Raw genomic sequence first — 20763 nt, 5'->3', positions numbered from 1 at the left:
CTAATCGTCTTATTCTAAACATTAAAATATTACATTTTCACTATCAATACAAATGAAAACACTACCCCAGCTACAAAGAATCCATACATATTCATATTATTTCGTTTTTAAGAAACTAAAGCAAGAAAAATAAATTTGTATCAGTTCATTTATTATGATAGTCGTGATAAATGAGTCCACCCACAAAATTTAAAACTAAAGTCAAAAGATTTAAAAAGAACCAATAAGAAATTATGTTGCTATAATCACTAAAAAACATATCAAATCATGTTTACTTTATGGCGATGACAGAGTCAAAAAAAAATTACAATTTAACTAGAATCATATATTTCCTTTTTGAACATTTGAGTCGTAAATCATAAATAACAATACGAGTTAAATTACAACTTCTCATCAGATTCCATCTGCATGAAAAAAAAAAAAAAAAAAAAAAAGGTACAGGAATAAAATTCCTTCAAGAATGGTCGTTTTCCATTCCATCATCCAAAACAAACAACAGCTTTTTTATTCCAATGGAATAACCCATTCCATTCTGCAAAACAAAGAATGGAATCAACCATTCCGTTCCTTTCCCAATTCCATCATACTAAAGCTTATTTTTTGGCCTTGATGGTTCCATCGACCATCTCGGAGGAATAATTTTATAATCTTCCACTGGTTTCTTCTCTTTCTCCACCTCATCATTTTCCAATACGTCTTTTGGAAACGCATTCGGATTGGTCTTAATACACCTTTGTAATGCCACAAAGGGAATCACACAATCCGACCCTTTCTCTTCAGCCGTGCTCTTCAAAAAACATAAAAAGGCATCCGAAAACTGGGACCCACATGGCCCACTCCTAAGGTTTTGAATACAAGGGCATTCTAGTGCTTTTTGAGCTTTGGCTTCCATAGACAAACTTTCATCCTCATTCCCAAATGCCGCGGCTTCCGCAAGTAATGATTCCATTGAAGGGGGAGAAGATGATTCCGATTCCGATCCTGATTCCGGTTCTGATTCCTCCCTTTTTGGATTGGGTTCGGGGGACTCAATGGACTTGCTTTGATCTTGGCCCATTTTGTATTAGCGTAGAGAAAAAAACTGAAAATTAGAGATATGTCTTGGTAAACTATATTAGGGTGTTTCTTTTTTACTTAATACAGAAGGAACGACCTAACAAAGGGGAATGAGATTTCCCTTTTAAAATTCCTAACTTCTTACAAATTTACCTTCATTTATTTTTTACTTCCATTTCCACAATTGTGTATTTATTTTCTCAATAATATTTTTAAATATTATTAAGCCCCGTTTGGTAAAAATAAGATAGCTTATTGTAATTTAAAACCACAAAAATAGCTTAATTTAGCTTATGAACTAGCTTTTGAGAAACTACTTTGAGATGGCTTTTGATAATCTTATGACACTTTTTCAAAATATTCCAAATATGCCCTTAATTATATCTATTCTTTTTTCTTATATATATATATATATATATATATATATATATATATATATATATATATATATATATATATATATATATATATATATATATATATATATGTCCATTTAAGTCATTTTACAATACAATCTAGCTTATAATCTACTTTTTACCGAATACTATTAATTCATAAGCTAGTTTATCAGCTACCAACTAGCTTTTCAGCTAATGTGCCAAACATGGCCTTTATGGGAAGATAATAGAAACATGCCTAAGGTCCATATCACTTGTCACCACTTCCTTGTAAGCATGCGTGATATGAAAAGATTCAAATGGTTGTTCAAAGTCCAACTAGATAGCTAATAGAAGTCAAACAACAGTATCATTTTTCTGAAGAAAAAAAAAACAATTGTGGGTTTTGAAGTTTGATCCACTAAAAAAGCAAAAGTCCTCCTTATATGGATTAAAATCTTTCAAATCTTTGATTTTAAAGCATATCTAAGCCCATTTCAAAATATAACACTGCAATCCGCTGTTTATGTTCTACATTGTGTGAATTAAAGATGACTTTGTTGATGCAAAAGACAAAAGAAATCTCTTACTTTATTAGTCTAATATACGAATACACAAGTTCTGTAACTTGGTAAACTGTTTTGTTTAAGTTGTGTTTGTAGATATCTCAAAAACACATAAAAAAATTTAGTCAACTCTATCGTTTTCATGATTTGTAACTAATCTTTTTAAGTTCTTACCAAATATAATCTAACAGTTATATTGCATTCGGATCTAGCATGTATATTGATTTACAACTTTTTGGAAACAAGATCTAAATCAATTTCACAGGTATTCCGTTGGACATAAAAAAACATAACTAGTTTTCTTTTCTTATTTTCTTTCCGAGCAGCGAAGGGATCAGTGATCGAAACCCAGAAAGATCGAGAGCGACAGAGGGAAGAAGAAATACCTGTTTCTTGACGGCGGATTTTGGAAGTTGTATCGATGAGAAAATCCGAACCTCGGAGAAAATAATACCAAAAAAGCTGGGGAATTTGGGATTGTGCAGGGAGGAAGGGTTTTAGGGATTTAGGGATTTGTGGTTATACGTTTTTCATAATACGTAGAGAAAAGTTTTATATATACGTTTTGTATTTAATCTTTTGAGTAAATTACAAATTTGGTCCTTATGGTTATACGATTTTTTAAATCAACTCCATGTTTTTAGTGTAACTCTGAAATTAGGGATGAGCATTTGGACCGGGGAACCGGCCGAAACTGGTACCGGAACCTGAACTCGATGGAACCGGTCGGGCCGGGACTGGGACAATATTCTTGTGGATTTTTGGAACGAACCGGGTCCAGTAGAACCGACAAAAATCGGTAGAATCGGCAAAAACCGGAACCATATGTTGCTATTTCTCGATGATCGGTTCCAACATTGAAGACACGATAACAACCGATAGAACCGACGGTCCGGTTCGGTTCTTAATTTCGGCCGACTTCGGTTTTCGGTTCGGGTCCGTTCCGGGTTGGGTCCAGCCGGGTCGGTTCTTTTGCTCATCCCTACCTGAAATATTCATTTGTCAAATATCTAAGGAACATCATTACAACTTTGTTGTTAAACTAATATAAAATTACCTTTATGCTCTTCTTGTTATATCAATTGTATTTTTTCTATTATGTAGGTCCTATTTACCCCTTACCTTATGTATGGTTCATAGAGCAACTAAATCTCTTCAAAAGTTAAACCAGATCTAATGTAATTAAATAATACATAGGGTTTTAAAGATCACATAAACTTGCATCCTTTGATTTACTTGTTTTAGCCAGCAGAGCGGATGTATAGAATGCAAAGTAGATTTCTCTTTCGTAGTCACACCCAACGAGCAACAAAATGATTACTTGATAGATCCCTTGCTGATAAACACACTTGAACACCAAAAATCCTAATCGAATAAGTATTCTCATCATCAGACACGTCGTGAACTCGAGAAGGGTTGTGTCGTGACGAAAGGTAGATCGGGATTTTAGAGAATAGGAGAGGGAAGCGGAATGTAGGGTTGATGTCACATCCCCAAACCGGAACGGCGGAAACGTTCGGGGGCGGATGACTTCATGTGGTAGCGTAACAAATGAATACATAATAAAGAAAGCAATACAACCATCATATATATAATTGAAAGTTTACATCGTTAAAAGGTACATGTTCAAAACCAATTACAATATGATGCCAAAATATGAATTTAAACTGGCGCCGCAACGTCCCTTCTTCAAAAGCTGTTTGTTACCTGTAATTACTGAATCCCTGGGACATACAAGTAGTTTTGAAAGAGTAGATTAGTATTTAAGCTGGTGAGTTTCATAAGTATTAAATGAAAATGTTTGTATGAAATGAAATGTTTTGTTTTTGTTTGTTTGTTCCTAGAAAATCCCATATTTTCTACTAGCATAAATGTAGCCTTCTATCAAGACCAATGTTTGTTTCTAGAAAATGTGTGTACGTATAAAATTTCCAATACGTCTGGAAAACCCCGTAAATCAATGTATTTTTAATACCCCATGTGAGTTTTATAACGATGCTATTGACTCGGATTGCCTATACACAACGTTCTTCAGGCGTTGGAATGTTTTGACGTTTGTCACCCCAAATGGTGTATTGTAGCTAACAGTCAGGGCGTGTGGTTGTCAAGCCCGTATAGATCTATACACAAACACCAGGCTCCCCCTCCAAGGGATTCTGGTATATAATACAGGACTTGAAATGTGTACTCGAACGTACGTGAAGTTAATGTCTCACAAAACTTAGTATAAAAACAGATTTACGTGTTAAAATGTTCGTTTGTTCTTGTATGTGAAAGTGACTTCTTGAAAATAGTGTTTCTAGTATGTAAAATTTAGTAATGTTATCGTAAAACTATACCTATTATAGTTTTCTAAAAGCGTGTCTCGTTTGTTTAAAAATCCCTAGAAAATGAATCACTTGTTATGAAAGTATAAATTTTTATAGTGTCTAAGTTGGACACATATACATGTAGTCTAAGCAGAGTGTTTGATTTATACATATATAACAACATTTTTCATTTCAAAAGATATAATGTTATCGTGATATATTTTGCAATTTGCATACGAAAGTTTTCCTATAAAGGTTATAAATCACATATGATTCTATTGATAAAAAGTGTATAATGAAACTTTATATAACACACGATAATAATCGTGTGTTTTACTTGTATTCCCCCCCCCCCCCCCCCCCCCCCTTGAAAACATATAAAAACATTTATAGAACATTTAAAAGGTTAATTAAGGGGTATGAACTCACTTGAAAGATCGAAAAAAGGCGAGATGAAAACCGAGCAGAACTTCGACTCGAGAAAGCGGATTTTCTCAGGATTCTCGGGAATCTCAGGAGCACAAACGACCTTCGGGACTTGAGCAAGGTGACCGGGGCTTCGGGTTAGCACGGGCAAGGAAAACGAGGCAAGAACGTAAGAAAGTTGGGAGAAATTGAGCCCTTTCTTCGGAACCCTCGCATCCCTTTTATAGGGGCTGGGAACCGCCTCGGTACGCTGGGCGTACTCGTGCGTCACGCGTGACCGGATCCTCGACTGCCTCGGAGTTTGGATGGGACGGCCTAGCTTCGCATAGGGCGCGACGTGGACGATCCGAGGCCTAGGCCTCGAGTACGTTGGGTGTAACTCGGCCCGATCTGATGACTCCTCCTTCGGATAATACCAAGGTTTATTAATAAAATTTATATATTAATTATTTAATAAACTTCAATAATTTATATCTTCTTCATACGAACTCCGTTTTTGACGTTCTTTATATCCACGCGAAGGTGAGACTACGCTCTACAACTTTCATTTAGATTACATCGGCAAATTTTGAAGTTATTTTTATTTTTTGTTTTTAAAAGATCGCGGTAAGAAAAATTTGTTAGAAATTCATAACTTCTTTATCTGACGTCTGATTTTGCCAGACTTTTTACCGTTGAAATACCATTGTCGAGACCTTCGATTCTCGTTTAGGTCATTCCGGCCAAAAGTCGTTCGATCTCCGTTTCGAGTTTTTAGTTGTCTGTCGCTAAGTCGAACTTGGAAAAATCATAACTTCATCATACGAAGTCAGATTTGAGCGTTCTTTTTACGTATGATCACGGCTTAATGACATCAAACATTGTAGGTAATTATTTAGAGACTTTTTGGACTTTTTATTTTCGAAGTTAGTTTCATTATATCAAAAGTGGTTATAATACTTGACTTTTTAGGTCATTACATAGATTTGAAATATCGGGTTGTCACAGTTGATAATCATTTTGAATTCCAGTTTGGGCACCACAAGGGAGGGTCTAGAATCCTTATTGGTCATTAAGTAGATATCTCTAAGATTTGACTTTTAAATCTTTACACTTTTTAACCCTTTTAGGTTCTATAAGTTTCTATTAATTTTTTAAAATACAAATAAGTTACAAACTAGATCACTAATATTCTGTTTTTTCAGTTATTACTTAAATTGTCTTTGTGTGTAAATCAAAATGATCATGCTATTAATAGTAACGTTACCAACTGTTGTAATTGTAGACATTATTTCCAACACTACGATTTAACTTACATCCATTGGAGCGTGTAAAAACATTTAAGTACAATAGTAATTTTGTGTTGTTACCAGACAAAATTTGCAATCTTCAGGTTGGTTTTTAATTTATGCATTATCTTTTAATTCACCTAACAATAGGACAATATACTTCTATAAATTAAACATGAACGCAAAGGATCAAACAGATTTATGGATGAAACTTGGCAAACAAATAATAATAATTGAAATTATTATTTGTGACCAATAAACATATAATTCTCAATATCATTTGTCACTTCGTTTACTTTGGATTTTACTGACAAGTAAAAATTAGTTCACAATATTGATCATCATATTGAGCGTGTTCGGCACAGAGCGTTTGGGAGCTTCTCGCTTCTAGCGTTTAACAAAACGCTCCGTTTAAAACAAAAAGTCTCGTTTGACACTACAAGCTTCTAGCGTTTAGTTTAATCAAAACACTACAAATCCAAAAGTTACTTCATGTAGCGTTTAACAAAACGCTACAAACTACAAGCTACCCGCTACCAACTAGTTTTTCGAACACGCCCATTGTTTATCTATCAAGTTTGTAATATAACACCAACTTCCTCCCTCCTCCATCCGCATACGAAAAACACATGGACCTTCCACCACCCTTCGAGCCCTCGTTGTATCTCCTATTGCCATAGCTTTTGGCCCCTTCTCATTCTCGGTCAACTCTCCCGTGAAACGGATGAAAATCTCTTTCTTTTAAGTTATAGGTTTTTAAAAGGTTTATGTTTAGTAGTGGAATGGATGAAGGTATATAGGATGAAAACAATGGGAAAAAAAGACATAGGAAAGGAAAGGATAGGTGGGTGGGTATTTATTTTTCTTGTATACAAAAAATAACACTTACATATAATAACAAAAGTCAAATAGTGATTTCACATGGTTTTAACGATCCAAAATAGATGGCGTCAAACCCATAGGATAAATAAATAACATATTTTTTTTTTGTCAAGGACAGTCCAAGTTAGAATCACAAAAGAAAAAACAAGACTTGATTCACAAGTTTGTTTTGTAGTTTACTCAAATCCATTTTACAAATTTATCTAAAAGTATAGGATTAATTAAATACAGAAATTATTAGATATATCGTTTATATACAATTTTCCTTGATACACAAGTTTGTTTTGTAGTACACAAGTTTCTTCTTATTAATCATAGTAGTATTATTCGATAGGTTGCCAATTTCCATAAATATGATTACTATTGTGTACATATTACACCGTTAGTCAACAAGAAACCTCAATCAATTACAAAATCTAACATGGTATTATACTCTAATTGATCTTGATTTTTCATTTCTCAAAAGACGAATTCCTAAAGCAACTAAATAAGTCGGCCATTCTCCCTCTCTTTCTTTCTTAGTTGCTTCTTTCGTAAGAAACGAAGTCGTCAACGACCTCCCATAACTGTGACAATTAAAGAAAAAACATCATCAACCGTTATTAGAAATAGTAGAAATAAACAAATGTAATAGATTAAGGAAGTTAAATTTGTTTAATATTAATAAAATATGTGATTACGTCCTTACATATTCGTAAAAATATGGCTTGTTAAACCAATAAACTGGAAATCGAATGCGCAAAAAGTTCGGTTACCATATATATATATATATATATATATATATATATATATATATATATATATATATATATATATATATATATATATATATATATATATATACTATCTTATAAAATAAATCTCACTATTTCTAAAAATAGATTGAATAAAATAATAATATTTTTTTAAGACGTCCAAATCATTAAGCTAATTGTACAACTAATCATTAATAAAATAATATTAAAATTTAAACAAACTCCTATAAATCTTCTCTTCCAAGGTTTTGACCAGATATTTTTTCATCTAAATAAATACTCAACACCCTATAATTTGGTCATTTCATGAATTTTCTTTATTTTTAATATGACATGTTTCTTAAAACTAACTAATGATTGAATTGAAAATAATCATTCTCTATCGAAAAAAATTAATTGTTGAAACAACCTATTTGTCGCCCGCCGCTTTGCGCGGGTAAACGGCTAGTATATATATATATATATATATATATATATATATATATGTGTGTGTGTGTGTGTGTGTGTGTGTGTGTTCAAATGTTTTCACTATCTATTGTGTGCATGGTCCAGAATCAATCATACATGCACACAATAGATAGTGAAAACAAAATAACCTAACCCTATATATATATATATATATATATATATATATATATATATATATATATATATATATATATATTATGACATATTTGGAAAGCACATGTTAGCGTGAGTCCAAAAATATAAAGTTTGTAAAAAACAAACTTCATATGAAGGAAATATTGTCACAACTGGAAATTTGGTGTCATGTAATCTATACATTCAAGCTAAGGTGAATCAAAAACTTAAGAACATGATTGACACCTATGATTATGACTTCAAAAACTTCCAATTAGACTATCGTGGGCTTAGAACCCTAATTGGGCTCTAATTGGACCCACACTAATTTATTTCAACATTTTGGGCCATGTTGGGCCTAGAATGAAATGAATTAAAAACTTTGAGCCATGAATACCCTAAACTAGTCCAACAAAAATGGAAAAAAAAATCATACTACATTCTTTTAGGTATAAAGCACACCCTAACTAACTCTAATTTTGGGCTTAAGGGAAAAAGCCCAAATTTTTCTTTACCCTTTCAAATTCTCGGCCAAGGCCCAAATCCAAGAAGATAAGGAAGAGAGTTGACTTGGGTTGCCACCTCATTTTTATCCATAGGACTTCCATGCACATAACTCATGTTTCCAAGCAAGCATCACCTCAAAAGTCATTTCTTCTCCTCTTCTCTCTCACTCTCGGCCACAAGCACACACACACACCACAAAAATCTCTCAAAACCCTCTCAAGAACACTCAAGAACATCCCTCCCTCTCCACTCAAAAAACCTCGAGTTTAGGAAGCATTCAAGAGGAAATTTCCACAAAATTCTTCATCTAAGGTAAGATTATGTTTGGATCTATGACTTAAATTCTTTTTGTTATCAAAATCCTTTCCTAATCCATGCAAAAATCGTGATCTTACCTCTTAGAAGCATACCAAACTCGAGATCTACCAAGGAAGGGTGCTAAGGCCAAAAATCACTTCATTTTTCTTCTATCTTCTCTCCAAAACCGAAACCACACCCAAGGTGAGCTTCATACCCCCTATTTTCTGTTTTTATGAGTTTTGTGGGGGGGGGGGGGGGGGGAATACAAGTGAAAGTGTAGATCTATATGTGTTTTGTATGCCTTGTATGATTTCCATGCTTATATGTATGCTTTTATGTGTTTTTATGTTGGATCTAGCCTTAAAACCCCTCAAACCGAGATATAACTTATGTTTTATGATCTTAGCTTCAAATATTTTTCTACACACAAAGTGTTTCAAGAAAAATGGCTAAGTGGTTTAGTAATAATTTTCTTTGGGTTAAAAACACAAATTTTGGGCCAAAAATGTGAAAAATACAAAATTAAGGGCCCAAATTGACATTTCACAGATTCTGATGGATGAAGTGTGCCAAAACAGTTTCCATAAAATTATTTCTGGAATTATACTCAATTAGAGGATTAAAAACATAAATTTCAAGCTTAATGGGCTAAAAATGACATTTTCGGCCCAATGAGGCCCATTATGCGAATTTTTCTGTTTTGGAGGGCCAAAACTGTGAATTTCTGTAAAACAGTGGACTATAAGTGTCCCAAAACCTTTTCAAAGGTTTAAAATGCTTTTTAAATTTAAAAAGGACCAAAGTTGCAAAAATTTTCCAATTTGGGCCAAAATTGTCAAAATTGCGAAAAGAAGGGTTAAAACCGAGAAAATTGCATTTTCAGGGACTTAAACTGTTTTCTATGAAAAATATGCTGAAAAATATTAATTTCAATAATTTTTGGTGTTAAAATGTCAAGAAAAATAGTTTAAGGACCAAACCGGGAAGTATTTAGTAAAAAGGGTTGAAAATGTAAATTTTACAAATAATGAGGGGTTGAAAACAGAAATAATTCAAGGCTAATTCAATATACACAATTTGATTAAATAATAGCATCGCGACTATCGACGAAATACAACACATTACAATACCAAAAGTCGTTGTTAAACGAATTGGCTCGGTCTCGAGCCAATAGAAATCTACAACTACTAACTCTACGACACTACGGTCCATATACATACGTTTGGGAACTTAGCTTACATACGAGTGTGCACAGACGTCTACGCACCATCTTCGGGCCCCAAAAGTGTAAAATCTTGCTTGTTGGGCCTAGCTAGCCCAATGACCTGATCTTAAGGCCCGAAGACGCATATTTTTCTACGAGGTGTTGAGTTTCACCGACTTGGCACAACGTAGAGTGACTTTCAATGGCTTGTACCACTGGTCCCCAAGGGTCCTTGGTATTGCTAGAAGAGTCTGCATATTTTACGAGGCGGGTCGGGGACCCCTCGCACGCATATTATCCCCAACCGATTAATAGAGTCATCGAGGCCTTCGTGTCCTCTTTCTCTTCGGATGTGGGACGACACCTAGTCAGGGCGATTGGATAACGTGATTAGTATTGACGACGCCTTCGGGAATCGTTAGTATAACTATGAACTGGGCGTTTGTGTAACGCGGGTTTGTAGTAAATAATCCTGCTCGAGAACCTTCCAACGTCGCCTGGGACTGACACTTCTATCTTTGTAATGGTTTCAACGCAACTTAATGGATTTCAAAGGAACTAGGGGAACATCGGGTTTTCCTAGGGTTTTTAATACATACCGATTTGAAATGCATACATCTTCAATGAACATTTTTGTCACAAGTATAGAAACAAACAAGCATACCTATGGATCTTCACAAACATTTTCGAAAGCTTCTCTTTTCAGAAAATATCGGATTTTCTGGTGGTTTTCAAACGATACGAACATTGTTTTTCTTCAAATACCGCTTATGAACTCACCAACATTCTATATGTTGACGTTTTTCAAAATACTTGTATTCTCAGGTAACAGATTAAGTGAAGGATGAATTGTACTCTATGACGTTTCGCTGTTGCTTAATTAGTAACGGACAATTACTTTTGAGAATGTAATATTTAAACAATGTATTTCATGTAAACGCTACTGGTTGTATTATATTAATGCATGGTGACGAATGTTGTTATGTTTCATATATATTCAATGTTATGGTATTCAATTGAGTCACGACAGCCCCCGGACGTTTCCGCCGTCTGGTTCGGGGATGTGACAGGTTGGTATCAGAGCTTTGTTTATAGTGAACTAGCATGTCGAGCCATACATTGATGTGCAACTATAAACCAAAAAGAGGGACTAACATAACTCTGAACAAAACACCCTTGCTTGCATTAGGAATAGGAACCTAACGCCGAACCAAACAAGATAATTCTAGTATCTCGGTTAATTCAGGACTGTTCTTAGTTGTATCAAGGAGCGGATGTAGCCTGATCAACTACATTCCCTCCAAGGTACAACCATCACATGTCGTGAAGAGATCGTGATAACTAGGAACCTAAAATCATACCCTTTAATCTCCAAGAAGAGAACCTCAACTGAATCTATGCAATAGCCGTAGAGCTATAGGAGTAATTGGTATGCTATTTATTTCTAGTATTCATAACCCATCGTGCAATACGCTATAGACGAGTATCATTAGCCAGGAAACCCTATCACCCTAGTCAAGGAATAGTCGGGTGGCTCGACCCAGAGGAAGAACCCTAGGAGGGACACGAAGTAGAACTCGCAGCTGAACCCGCTGAGTCAGTAGTGGACCTCGTAGAGGAAGAGCCGGAGGGCAATGACGATGACGACACGGATGTAGAATCCAATGACATCAATCCTCCATGTAAATCCAGGGCACCGACTTATAGTGTGGGCCCCGGTGACCCCATGCCCCCCTCGGGCACCCGATATTTGGGGATAAAGTCACCAGTAAGGAATACTACCACACCACGGTAAGAGCTGAGGTCTCTTTAATTTTAGCCACAGAGGACCAGCTGACCAGGCCCTCCCAGTCGTGGTGCGACGCACTCGAGGTATCAATAACCAAGCTCAGGACACCCCAAATCAAACGAAACCAATGTGGTTTGTTATTAAGAGGGATGAAAGGAAAACACGGGAAGTGAATGGAGACTCTCGAGCGAGACAGTTAGTTTGGGAGGCACGCCTACGAGATACCGAGCAACAAGTAGCTCGTCTCCGAGGTGCATCCACTTCATCAACATCACCACCAGACACTTCTCACCACGACTAGGATCAGCCTTTTCTAATTTCCCCTACTATCCGACATGACTCTCTTTCGTGTACTAAGATGGTACATACCCCTGAAACGATTATGTGTTATATTTATTTCATATTACTGCAAAGACTCAATTATATGCACAAGCGAACCCTCGGAACCACTAGATACTTAAGGATCTCGAAACTAAAACAACCCATATAATCTAAGGATAGACGTAACAATCGTGCCAAATCCGTGATTACCTATTACCGCAAATACATCATAGGGATGTAGATGGAGGCAGTAAGAAGTATACGACAAGATGCGAAAATTTATAGAGTACAACCAGAAATGACGATCATTACTTACGACCTGGGTTATCAATGTGCATCAGGAAAATGCCACCCCGCAAGAATAACAAGCGCAACCGCGAGACACCACTCCTGCAGATGGACCCTGCTACATTTCAAGCTGCTGTAATGGCAGCAGTAACCGCTGCCATGGCACAGATCAATGCAAACAACCCAAATGGAAGCAGGAATAGCATTGACAACTCCAGCCAAAGGAACAAACATGGAAACCAACAAGTGACAACCTGTCATGGAACTCCAAACCCCAAGCTTAAGAGCAGGAAGCTGAGGTCTGAAGGTAAGAGAAAGGGACAACACACTCAAGGGTTCTCAAGGGAGCAACGTGTTGTTCATGCGACCACGACCCCTATTACACCAGCAACCAGGAGACCCTATGCTGGAAACCTTCCAAAATGCAACCAGTGCAAATTCCATCATAATGGAGCCTGCAGGGAGATGCATTGTAACAAATGCAACCGAAAGAATCACAGCGCCAAATTCTGTAGAACTTATCCATGCCAGAATCATCAGCCAAATGAAAATGACAACAATCGCAACAACCCTAACAACAACACCAATGATGAGACCAGTCGCACCTGCTTTAGGTGTGGAGGAACTGGTCACATCAGGAGCAATTGCCCTAGGGATAACAACCGAGGAGCAGAAGGATCAGAAATGGTCCTAACCTTGGGTCAAGGCGAAGCAATCCCAAAATCCAACGATTGTTACTGGTACGTTCCCACTTGACAACTCTTTCGCTTACCTCTTATTCAATGGTAAATCCGAGTGAAGTTTTGGTTAGCAACAACTTCAAACACTTACTAAAACAACATCCCCAAAGCTAAGCTAAGCCTTTTCAATGAACATGGCCAAAAGGGAAAAATGATTTAATCTAGGGTACTCATGTGGAGTACGCCTTAACACTAAACGACCATTCATTACAAATAGATTTCATGCTAGTAAATATTAGGAGTTGTAATGTGATAATCGTCATGGTTGGGTAAGCCCCCACCGTGCTGCTACTATGTGCCGCGAGAAGGCCGTTTGCCTTCACCTTCCTAATCACGAAAACTCTAATAACCCATGGTGATAAACCTGGCGCTAATCCTCTTCCTATCTCGTGCATTAAGGCACAGAAGTGCCTGCACCAGAAGAACTACGTTTTCCTCACTCATGATGTGGACAAGATCAAAGAAGAGGTAGGCATACAGAGCATTCCAGTAGCTTGTGATCTTCCTAAATGTGTTTTCTAAGAAACTTTCGGGAATACCCCAGAGAGACGGGTTGAATTTCGAATCAACCTCATATCGGTAACCACATCAATTGCCAATTCACCCTATAGGTTGACTCCCGCCAAAAATTCACAAGTTATCCTGTCAACTGAGTAGAATTGTTGCGCAAGGGATTCATTAGACCAAGCTCCTCATCCTAGAGAGCTCCGGTCTTGTTTTTCAAGAAGACAGATCCTTCCGAAGGTACATTGATTTTAGGAAATTGGACAATCTCCCTATTAAAAGTCGATACCTACTGCCACGGACTGTCGATCTATTTGGCCAGCTCCAAGAAGCTCGTTACTTCTTTAAAATAGATCTAAGAATCGGGCATCATCAACTTTGAGTCCGAGAAGGCGACATTCCAAAACTGCATTCCGAACTCGTCGCGACCATTTCAAATTCATTATGATACCCCTCAGTCCAACGAATACTCCCACGGTATTCATGGACCCTACAAACCGAGTTTTCCCAACCATTCCTAGTCGTCCTTTTCATTATTTTCATCAATAACATACTCATCTACTCTCGAGGCAAGAACAAAACACTACCATCATCTACGACCAGCCTAGAAAGCATCAAGGCTGGGAATGTCGCGATGAAAGCACTGCATGGATGGATACAACTCTCGAAGTCGAAAGACGAAACCTTTTTTTGAGTTGAATTGGGCATTATCTGGGTGATCGTCGATAGGTTAACCCAATCTGCCCATTTCCTGCCAATACAGAAATCAAACAAGATGGAAGAATTAGTTTGGGTCTATATCCAGGAGATCATAAGACTCCATGAAATATCGGTACCTACTATCTCGAATAGAGATAACAGACTTTCTTCAAGACTATGGCAGTCACTTCAGAGGGCTATGGGAACGTAACTAGACATAAGCGTTGCTTACCACCTTCAAACCAATAGCCAAAGTGAACGAACCATTCGACCACTCAAATTCATGCTACAAGTCTAGGTGTGTGAGTTCCACAAGTCAGGGGATACCCGGTTTCCCTTGACAAAATTCTCATACAATAACAGTTATCGCACGAGCGACAAGATTGCTCGTTTCGAAACTCTTTATAGTCATAAATGCATATCACTCGCTAGTACTCTCATGAGAGCAGAAACCATTTGCGAAACAACAGAGAAGATAATCCAAATCAAAGCTTGACTTCAAGCATCGCGAGACCGACAGTAGAGCTATTCCGACAAGCGGTGCAAGCCATTAGGATGTCAGGTCAGGGATCGCGTGCTATTAAAGGAATCTCCTTGGAAAGGAATGATTCGCTTTAGGAAACGAGAAAACTAAACCCACGATGCGCTGGACTGTTCGAGATTCTTGCTCAAATTGGTCCAAAGACATATAGACTGTAACTGCGTGTAGAGCTCAGCAACGTGAACCCTGTGTTCTGAGTCTTAAATCTGAAAAATGCCTATCAGGAAAAACTCTTATCATTCCTTTATAAGGGATCGAAATAAACAAGAATCTCATGTTCGTCAAAGAACTAGTCGAGGTGTTCGAGATAGGGAAGTAGAGCATACAAAGCAAAGCCACATTTTCATTGTGAAGGCTCGGTGGAACACTAAGCGTGGACCGAAATTCACATGAGAAGCGCGAAGATCAAATGAAGTACCTATCCTCTCATTCATGATCATACCATTCGAAAGAATTTCGGGACGAAATTCCCTCTAACGGGGGGATGATGTCACAACTGGAAATTTGGTGTCATGTAATCTATACATTCAAGCTAAGGTGAATCAACAACTTAAGAACATGATTGACACCTATGATTATGACTTCAAAAACTTCCAATTAGACTATCGTGGGCTTAGAACCCTAATTGGGCTCTAATTGGACCCACACTAATTTATTTCAACATTTTGGGCCATGTTGGGCCTAGAATGAAATGAATTAAAAACTTTGAGCCATGAATACCCTAAACTAGTCCAACAAAAATGGAAAAAAAAATCATACTACATTCTTTTAGGTATAAAGCACACCCTAACTAACTCTAATTTTGGGCTTAAGGGAAAAAGCCCAAATTTTTCTTTACCCTTTCAAATTCTCGGCCCAAGGCCCAAATCCAAGAAGATAAGGAAGAGAGTTGACTTGGGTTGCCACCTCATTTTTATCCATAGGACTTCCATGCACATAACTCATGTTTCCAAGCAAGCATCACCTCAAAAGTCATTTCTTCTCCTCTTCTCTCTCACTCTCGGCCACAAGCACACACACACACCACAAAAATCTCTCAAAACCCTCTCAAGAACACTCAAGAACATCCCTCCCTCTCCACTCAAAAAACCTCGAGTTTAGGAAGCATTCAAGAGGAAATTTCCACAAAATTCTTCATCTAAGGTAAGATTATGTTTGGATCTATGACTTAAATTCTTTTTGTTATCAAAATCCTTTCCTAATCCATGCAAAAATCGTGATCTTACCTCTTAGAAGCATACCAAACTCGAGATCTACCAAGGAAGGGTGCTAAGGCCAAAAATCACTTCATTTTTCTTCTATCTTCTCTCCAAAACCGAAACCACACCCAAGGTGAGCTTCATACCCCCTATTTTCTGTTTTTATGAGTTTTGTGGGGGGGGGGGGGAATACAAGTGAAAGTGTAGATCTATATGTGTTTTGTATGCCTTGTATGATTTCCATGCTTATATGTATGCTTTTATGTGTTTTTATGTTGGATCTAGCCTTAAAACCCCTCAAACCGAGATATAACTTATGTTTTATGATCTTAGCTTCAAATATTTTTCTACACACAAAGTGTTTCAAGAAAAATGGCTAAGTGGTTTAGTAATAATTTTCTTTGGGTTAAAAACACAAATTTTGGGCCAAAAATGTGAAAAATACAAAATTAAGGGCCCAAATTGACATTTCACAGATTCTGATGGATGAAGTGTGCCAAAACAGTTTCCATAAAATTATTTCTGGAATTATACTCAATTAGAGGATTAAAAACATAAATTTCAAGCTTAATGGGCTAAAAATGACATTTTCGGCCCAATGAGGCCCATTATGCGAATTTTTCTGTTTTGGAGGGCCAAAACTGTGAATTTCTGTAAAACAGTGGACTATAAGTGTCCCAAAACCTTTTCAAAGGTTTAAAATGCTTTTTAAATTTAAAAAGGACCAAAGTTGCAAAAATTTTCCAATTTGGGCCAAAATTGTCAAAATTGCGAAAAGAAGGGTTAAAACCGAGAAAATTGCATTTTCAGGGACTTAAACTGTTTTCTATGAAAAATATGCTGAAAAATATTAATTTCAATAATTTTTGGTGTTAAAATGTCAAGAAAAATAGTTTAAGGACCAAACCGGGAAGTATTTAGTAAAAAGGGTTGAAAATGTAAATTTTACAAATAATGAGGGGTTGAAAACAGAAATAATTCAAGGCTAATTCAATATACACAATTTGATTAAATAATAGCATCGCGACTATCGACGAAATACAACACATTACAATACCAAAAGTCGTTGTTAAACGAATTGGCTCGGTCTCGAGCCAATAGAAATCTACAACTACTAACTCTACGACACTACGGTCCATATACATACGTTTGGGAACTTAGCTTACATACGAGTGTGCACAGACGTCTACGCACCATCTTCGGGCCCCAAAAGTGTAAAATCTTGCTTGTTGGGCCTAGCTAGCCCAATGACCTGATCTTAAGGCCCGAAGACGCATATTTTTCTACGAGGTGTTGAGTTTCACCGACTTGGCACAACGTAGAGTGACTTTCAATGGCTTGTACCACTGGTCCCCAAGGGTCCTTGGTATTGCTAGAAGAGTCTGCATATTTTACGAGGCGGGTCGGGGACCCCTCGCACGCATATTATCCCCAACCGATTAATAGAGTCATCGAGGCCTTCGTGTCCTCTTTCTCTTCGGATGTGGGACGACACCTAGTCAGGGCGATTGGATAACGTGATTAGTATTGACGACGCCTTCGGGAATCGTTAGTATAACTATGAACTGGGCGTTTGTGTAACGCGGGTTTGTAGTAAATAATCCTGCTCGAGAACCTTCCAACGTCGCCTGGGACTGACACTTCTATCTTTGTAATGGTTTCAACGCAACTTAATGGATTTCAAAGGAACTAGGGGAACATCGGGTTTTCCTAGGGTTTTTAATACATACCGATTTGAAATGCATACATCTTCAATGAACATTTTTGTCACAAGTATAGAAACAAACAAGCATACCTATGGATCTTCACAAACATTTTCGAAAGCTTCTCTTTTCAGAAAATATCGGATTTTCTGGTGGTTTTCAAACGATACGAACATTGTTTTTCTTCAAATACCGCTTATGAACTCACCAACATTCTATATGTTGACGTTTTTCAAAATACTTGTATTCTCAGGTAACAGATTAAGTGAAGGATGAATTGTACTCTATGACGTTTCGCTGTTGCTTAATTAGTAACGAACAATTACTTTTGAGAATGTAATATTTAAACAATGTATTTCATGTAAACGCTACTGGTTGTATTATATTAATGCATGGTGACGAATGTTGTTATGTTTCATATATATTCAATGTTATGGTATTCAATTGAGTCACGACAGCCCCCGGACGTTTCCGCCGTCTGGTTCGGGGGTGTGACAAATATAAATTTTATAAAATATAAAAAATCAAATGCACGTAAAAACTTGCATCGATAAAGTTACAGAGAGATCAGTTGATTAATGCATATTAAATGTTGAATATGTAATTAATATCCATTATATCTTTCTTCAATATGTAATATGTATTAATTACTTTTTTAAAATAACTAAAATGATTGGTCCAGAATCAATCATACATACACACAATAGATAGTGAAACAAAATAACCTAACCATATATATATATATATATATATATATATATATATATATATATATATATATATATATATATATATATATATATATATATATATATATATGGGTAAAGTGAATATAACTAACAACCTTATATAAGCTTAGGTACCTAACCTCATCAAACTACGTCATTTTGCATTAAATTTTAATTGCAATCATCCAAGGTTCTTAAACTTCATCACTAAACTTGATTTACTTCAAAAAAATTTTAGGAATTCATCATTTTATTTCTCCTACATCCTTTCGTTTGTAGCGGTAGGATATGAAGCCCATCAGGTGGTATTCGATAGAAAGACGTGATTTAAAAGAAAGATATTGACGAAAGTCCAAAGATTATGGAAGTAATCAAGTTATTTGGTTGAAGTTTAAGAACCTTAGGCAATTACAATGTAAATATGATACAAACCAATGTAGTATTATGGAGTTAGGTACCTAAGCTTATATAAGGTTGTTAGGTATATTCACTTTACCCTATATATATATATATATATATATATATATATATATATATATATATATATATATATATATATATATATATATAATGACATATTTGGAAAGCACGTGTTAGGGTGAGTCCAAAAATATAAAGTTTGTAAAAATCAAACTTCATATGAAGGAAATATGAATTTTATAAAATATAAAAATCAACTGCACGTAAAAACTTTGTGTCGATAAAGTTACAGAGATCAGTTGATTTTTACCTAAAGTCATAAAAAGGAGAATCGTAATACTCCTTGAGATAAGATTTTTGAGACGAAGAAGACAAAAAACAGAGCTCGTATGAGGAAATGTTATGCTTTTTATAAAATTATTTTGGGATCAACTAAAATAAACTAACTGAAAGTTGTAGTACTCGTCCAGACCATCACGTGAGTATAAAGAACGTCGAAAATGAGACTCGTACACGGGAGTTACAGAATTTTCAAAATCCATAAAACGGGACACCAGATTCGCGATGATACGAGTGACGTGGCCCAAGAGAGACACGTGTTCGTGCCCGGGTGGAGCCAACGCATACGCGCACAACGCACACCCTTATAAATACATGACACGTGTCTCAAGACTTGCTATAAATAGCAGGTTAGAACATTTCTTCACACCTCTCAAATCCTCTCTCTCGATCCTTGAGCCTCGCGACCTCTTGAGTGACCCCGAGTCTCAACGCGACAATCACGAGCCCCTGAAAAGCACGCTAATAGGATGAGTTCACGATCCCACTTTTACATTTTCAAAAGTTTTCCATAGGGAATACATGTTAATTAATAAATTATTGATTTCTAAAATTATCATTAGATATTATATCATAATTTTTCATGCAACATTGATGTACTCATCGGGATAATATTTATGACTCATAGTCACTCTGCCTAAATGTCATGCATAATATTATGCTTAGTGTTATATTGCACAAATATTTAGAATAATACTATGTATGATAGTTATTCTTTCCAAATCTTTAGAATAATATTATGTCTAACCGTTACTATGACCAAATTTGTCAGATAATGTTGTGTCTAGGCAATACTCTACTCCGATACCCATTAGATCATGTCCCGTCATGGTGTCATTTAACTTATATTTTCACCAAAGGGTTGCCTAGAGTTTTATTCGATGATTTCTGCAACAGTCTCAATATTTGGTCGCTTACAACTTCAAATGTGAGGGACCTTTAGATATACCTTACCTAGTCATGTTTATTTATTTATTTTACACATGTTTGCTTGGTACACAAATGTGTTTCCTTGTTATACAAGTTTCGTTTATTGGTATTATTATTAGATTAGGTTGCTATTTCCATTAACAGGATTATTATTATTATTATTATTATTATTATTATTATTATTATTATTATTATTATTATTACACCATTGGTTAATGAGAAACATCAAGAAGTTACACAGACTTATATAAATAATATTTTCTTTTATTAAAAATCTTGATTGTAGCAACATATACATCAAATTTGTCTGTTTTGGAGTGATAATGAGTC

At 36.1% G+C, this 20763-nt stretch overlaps 1 protein-coding gene across 1 annotated transcript; it reads right to left on the bottom strand.

The window, feature by feature from the left end:
* Positions 1–249: 249 nt before the first annotated feature.
* On the bottom strand, positions 250–2525 carry LOC111899027 (mitochondrial intermembrane space import and assembly protein 40 homolog). The gene is made up of 2 exons (XM_023894908.3): positions 2386–2525; positions 250–1081 (listed from the first exon to the last, which is right to left on the bottom strand). The coding sequence occupies exon 2, from the start codon at positions 1055–1057 to the stop codon at positions 587–589; it is 471 nt and encodes a 156-aa protein (XP_023750676.1). The 5' UTR covers positions 1058–1081; positions 2386–2525; the 3' UTR covers positions 250–586.
* Positions 2526–20763: the final 18238 nt, after the last annotated feature.

This window comes from Lactuca sativa, chromosome 9 (genome assembly GCF_002870075.4).
Source record: "Lactuca sativa cultivar Salinas chromosome 9, Lsat_Salinas_v11, whole genome shotgun sequence".
In the NCBI taxonomy this organism is placed as follows: Eukaryota; Viridiplantae; Streptophyta; class Magnoliopsida; order Asterales; family Asteraceae; genus Lactuca; species Lactuca sativa.
This window is presented reverse-complemented; position numbering and strand designations above follow the sequence as displayed.

What these genes read in the sequence shown, in the direction of transcription:
- LOC111899027 (XM_023894908.3), bottom strand. Translation starts at nt 1,057, where the DNA reads ATGGGCCAAGATCAAAGCAAGTCCATTGAGTCCCCCGAACCCAATCCA.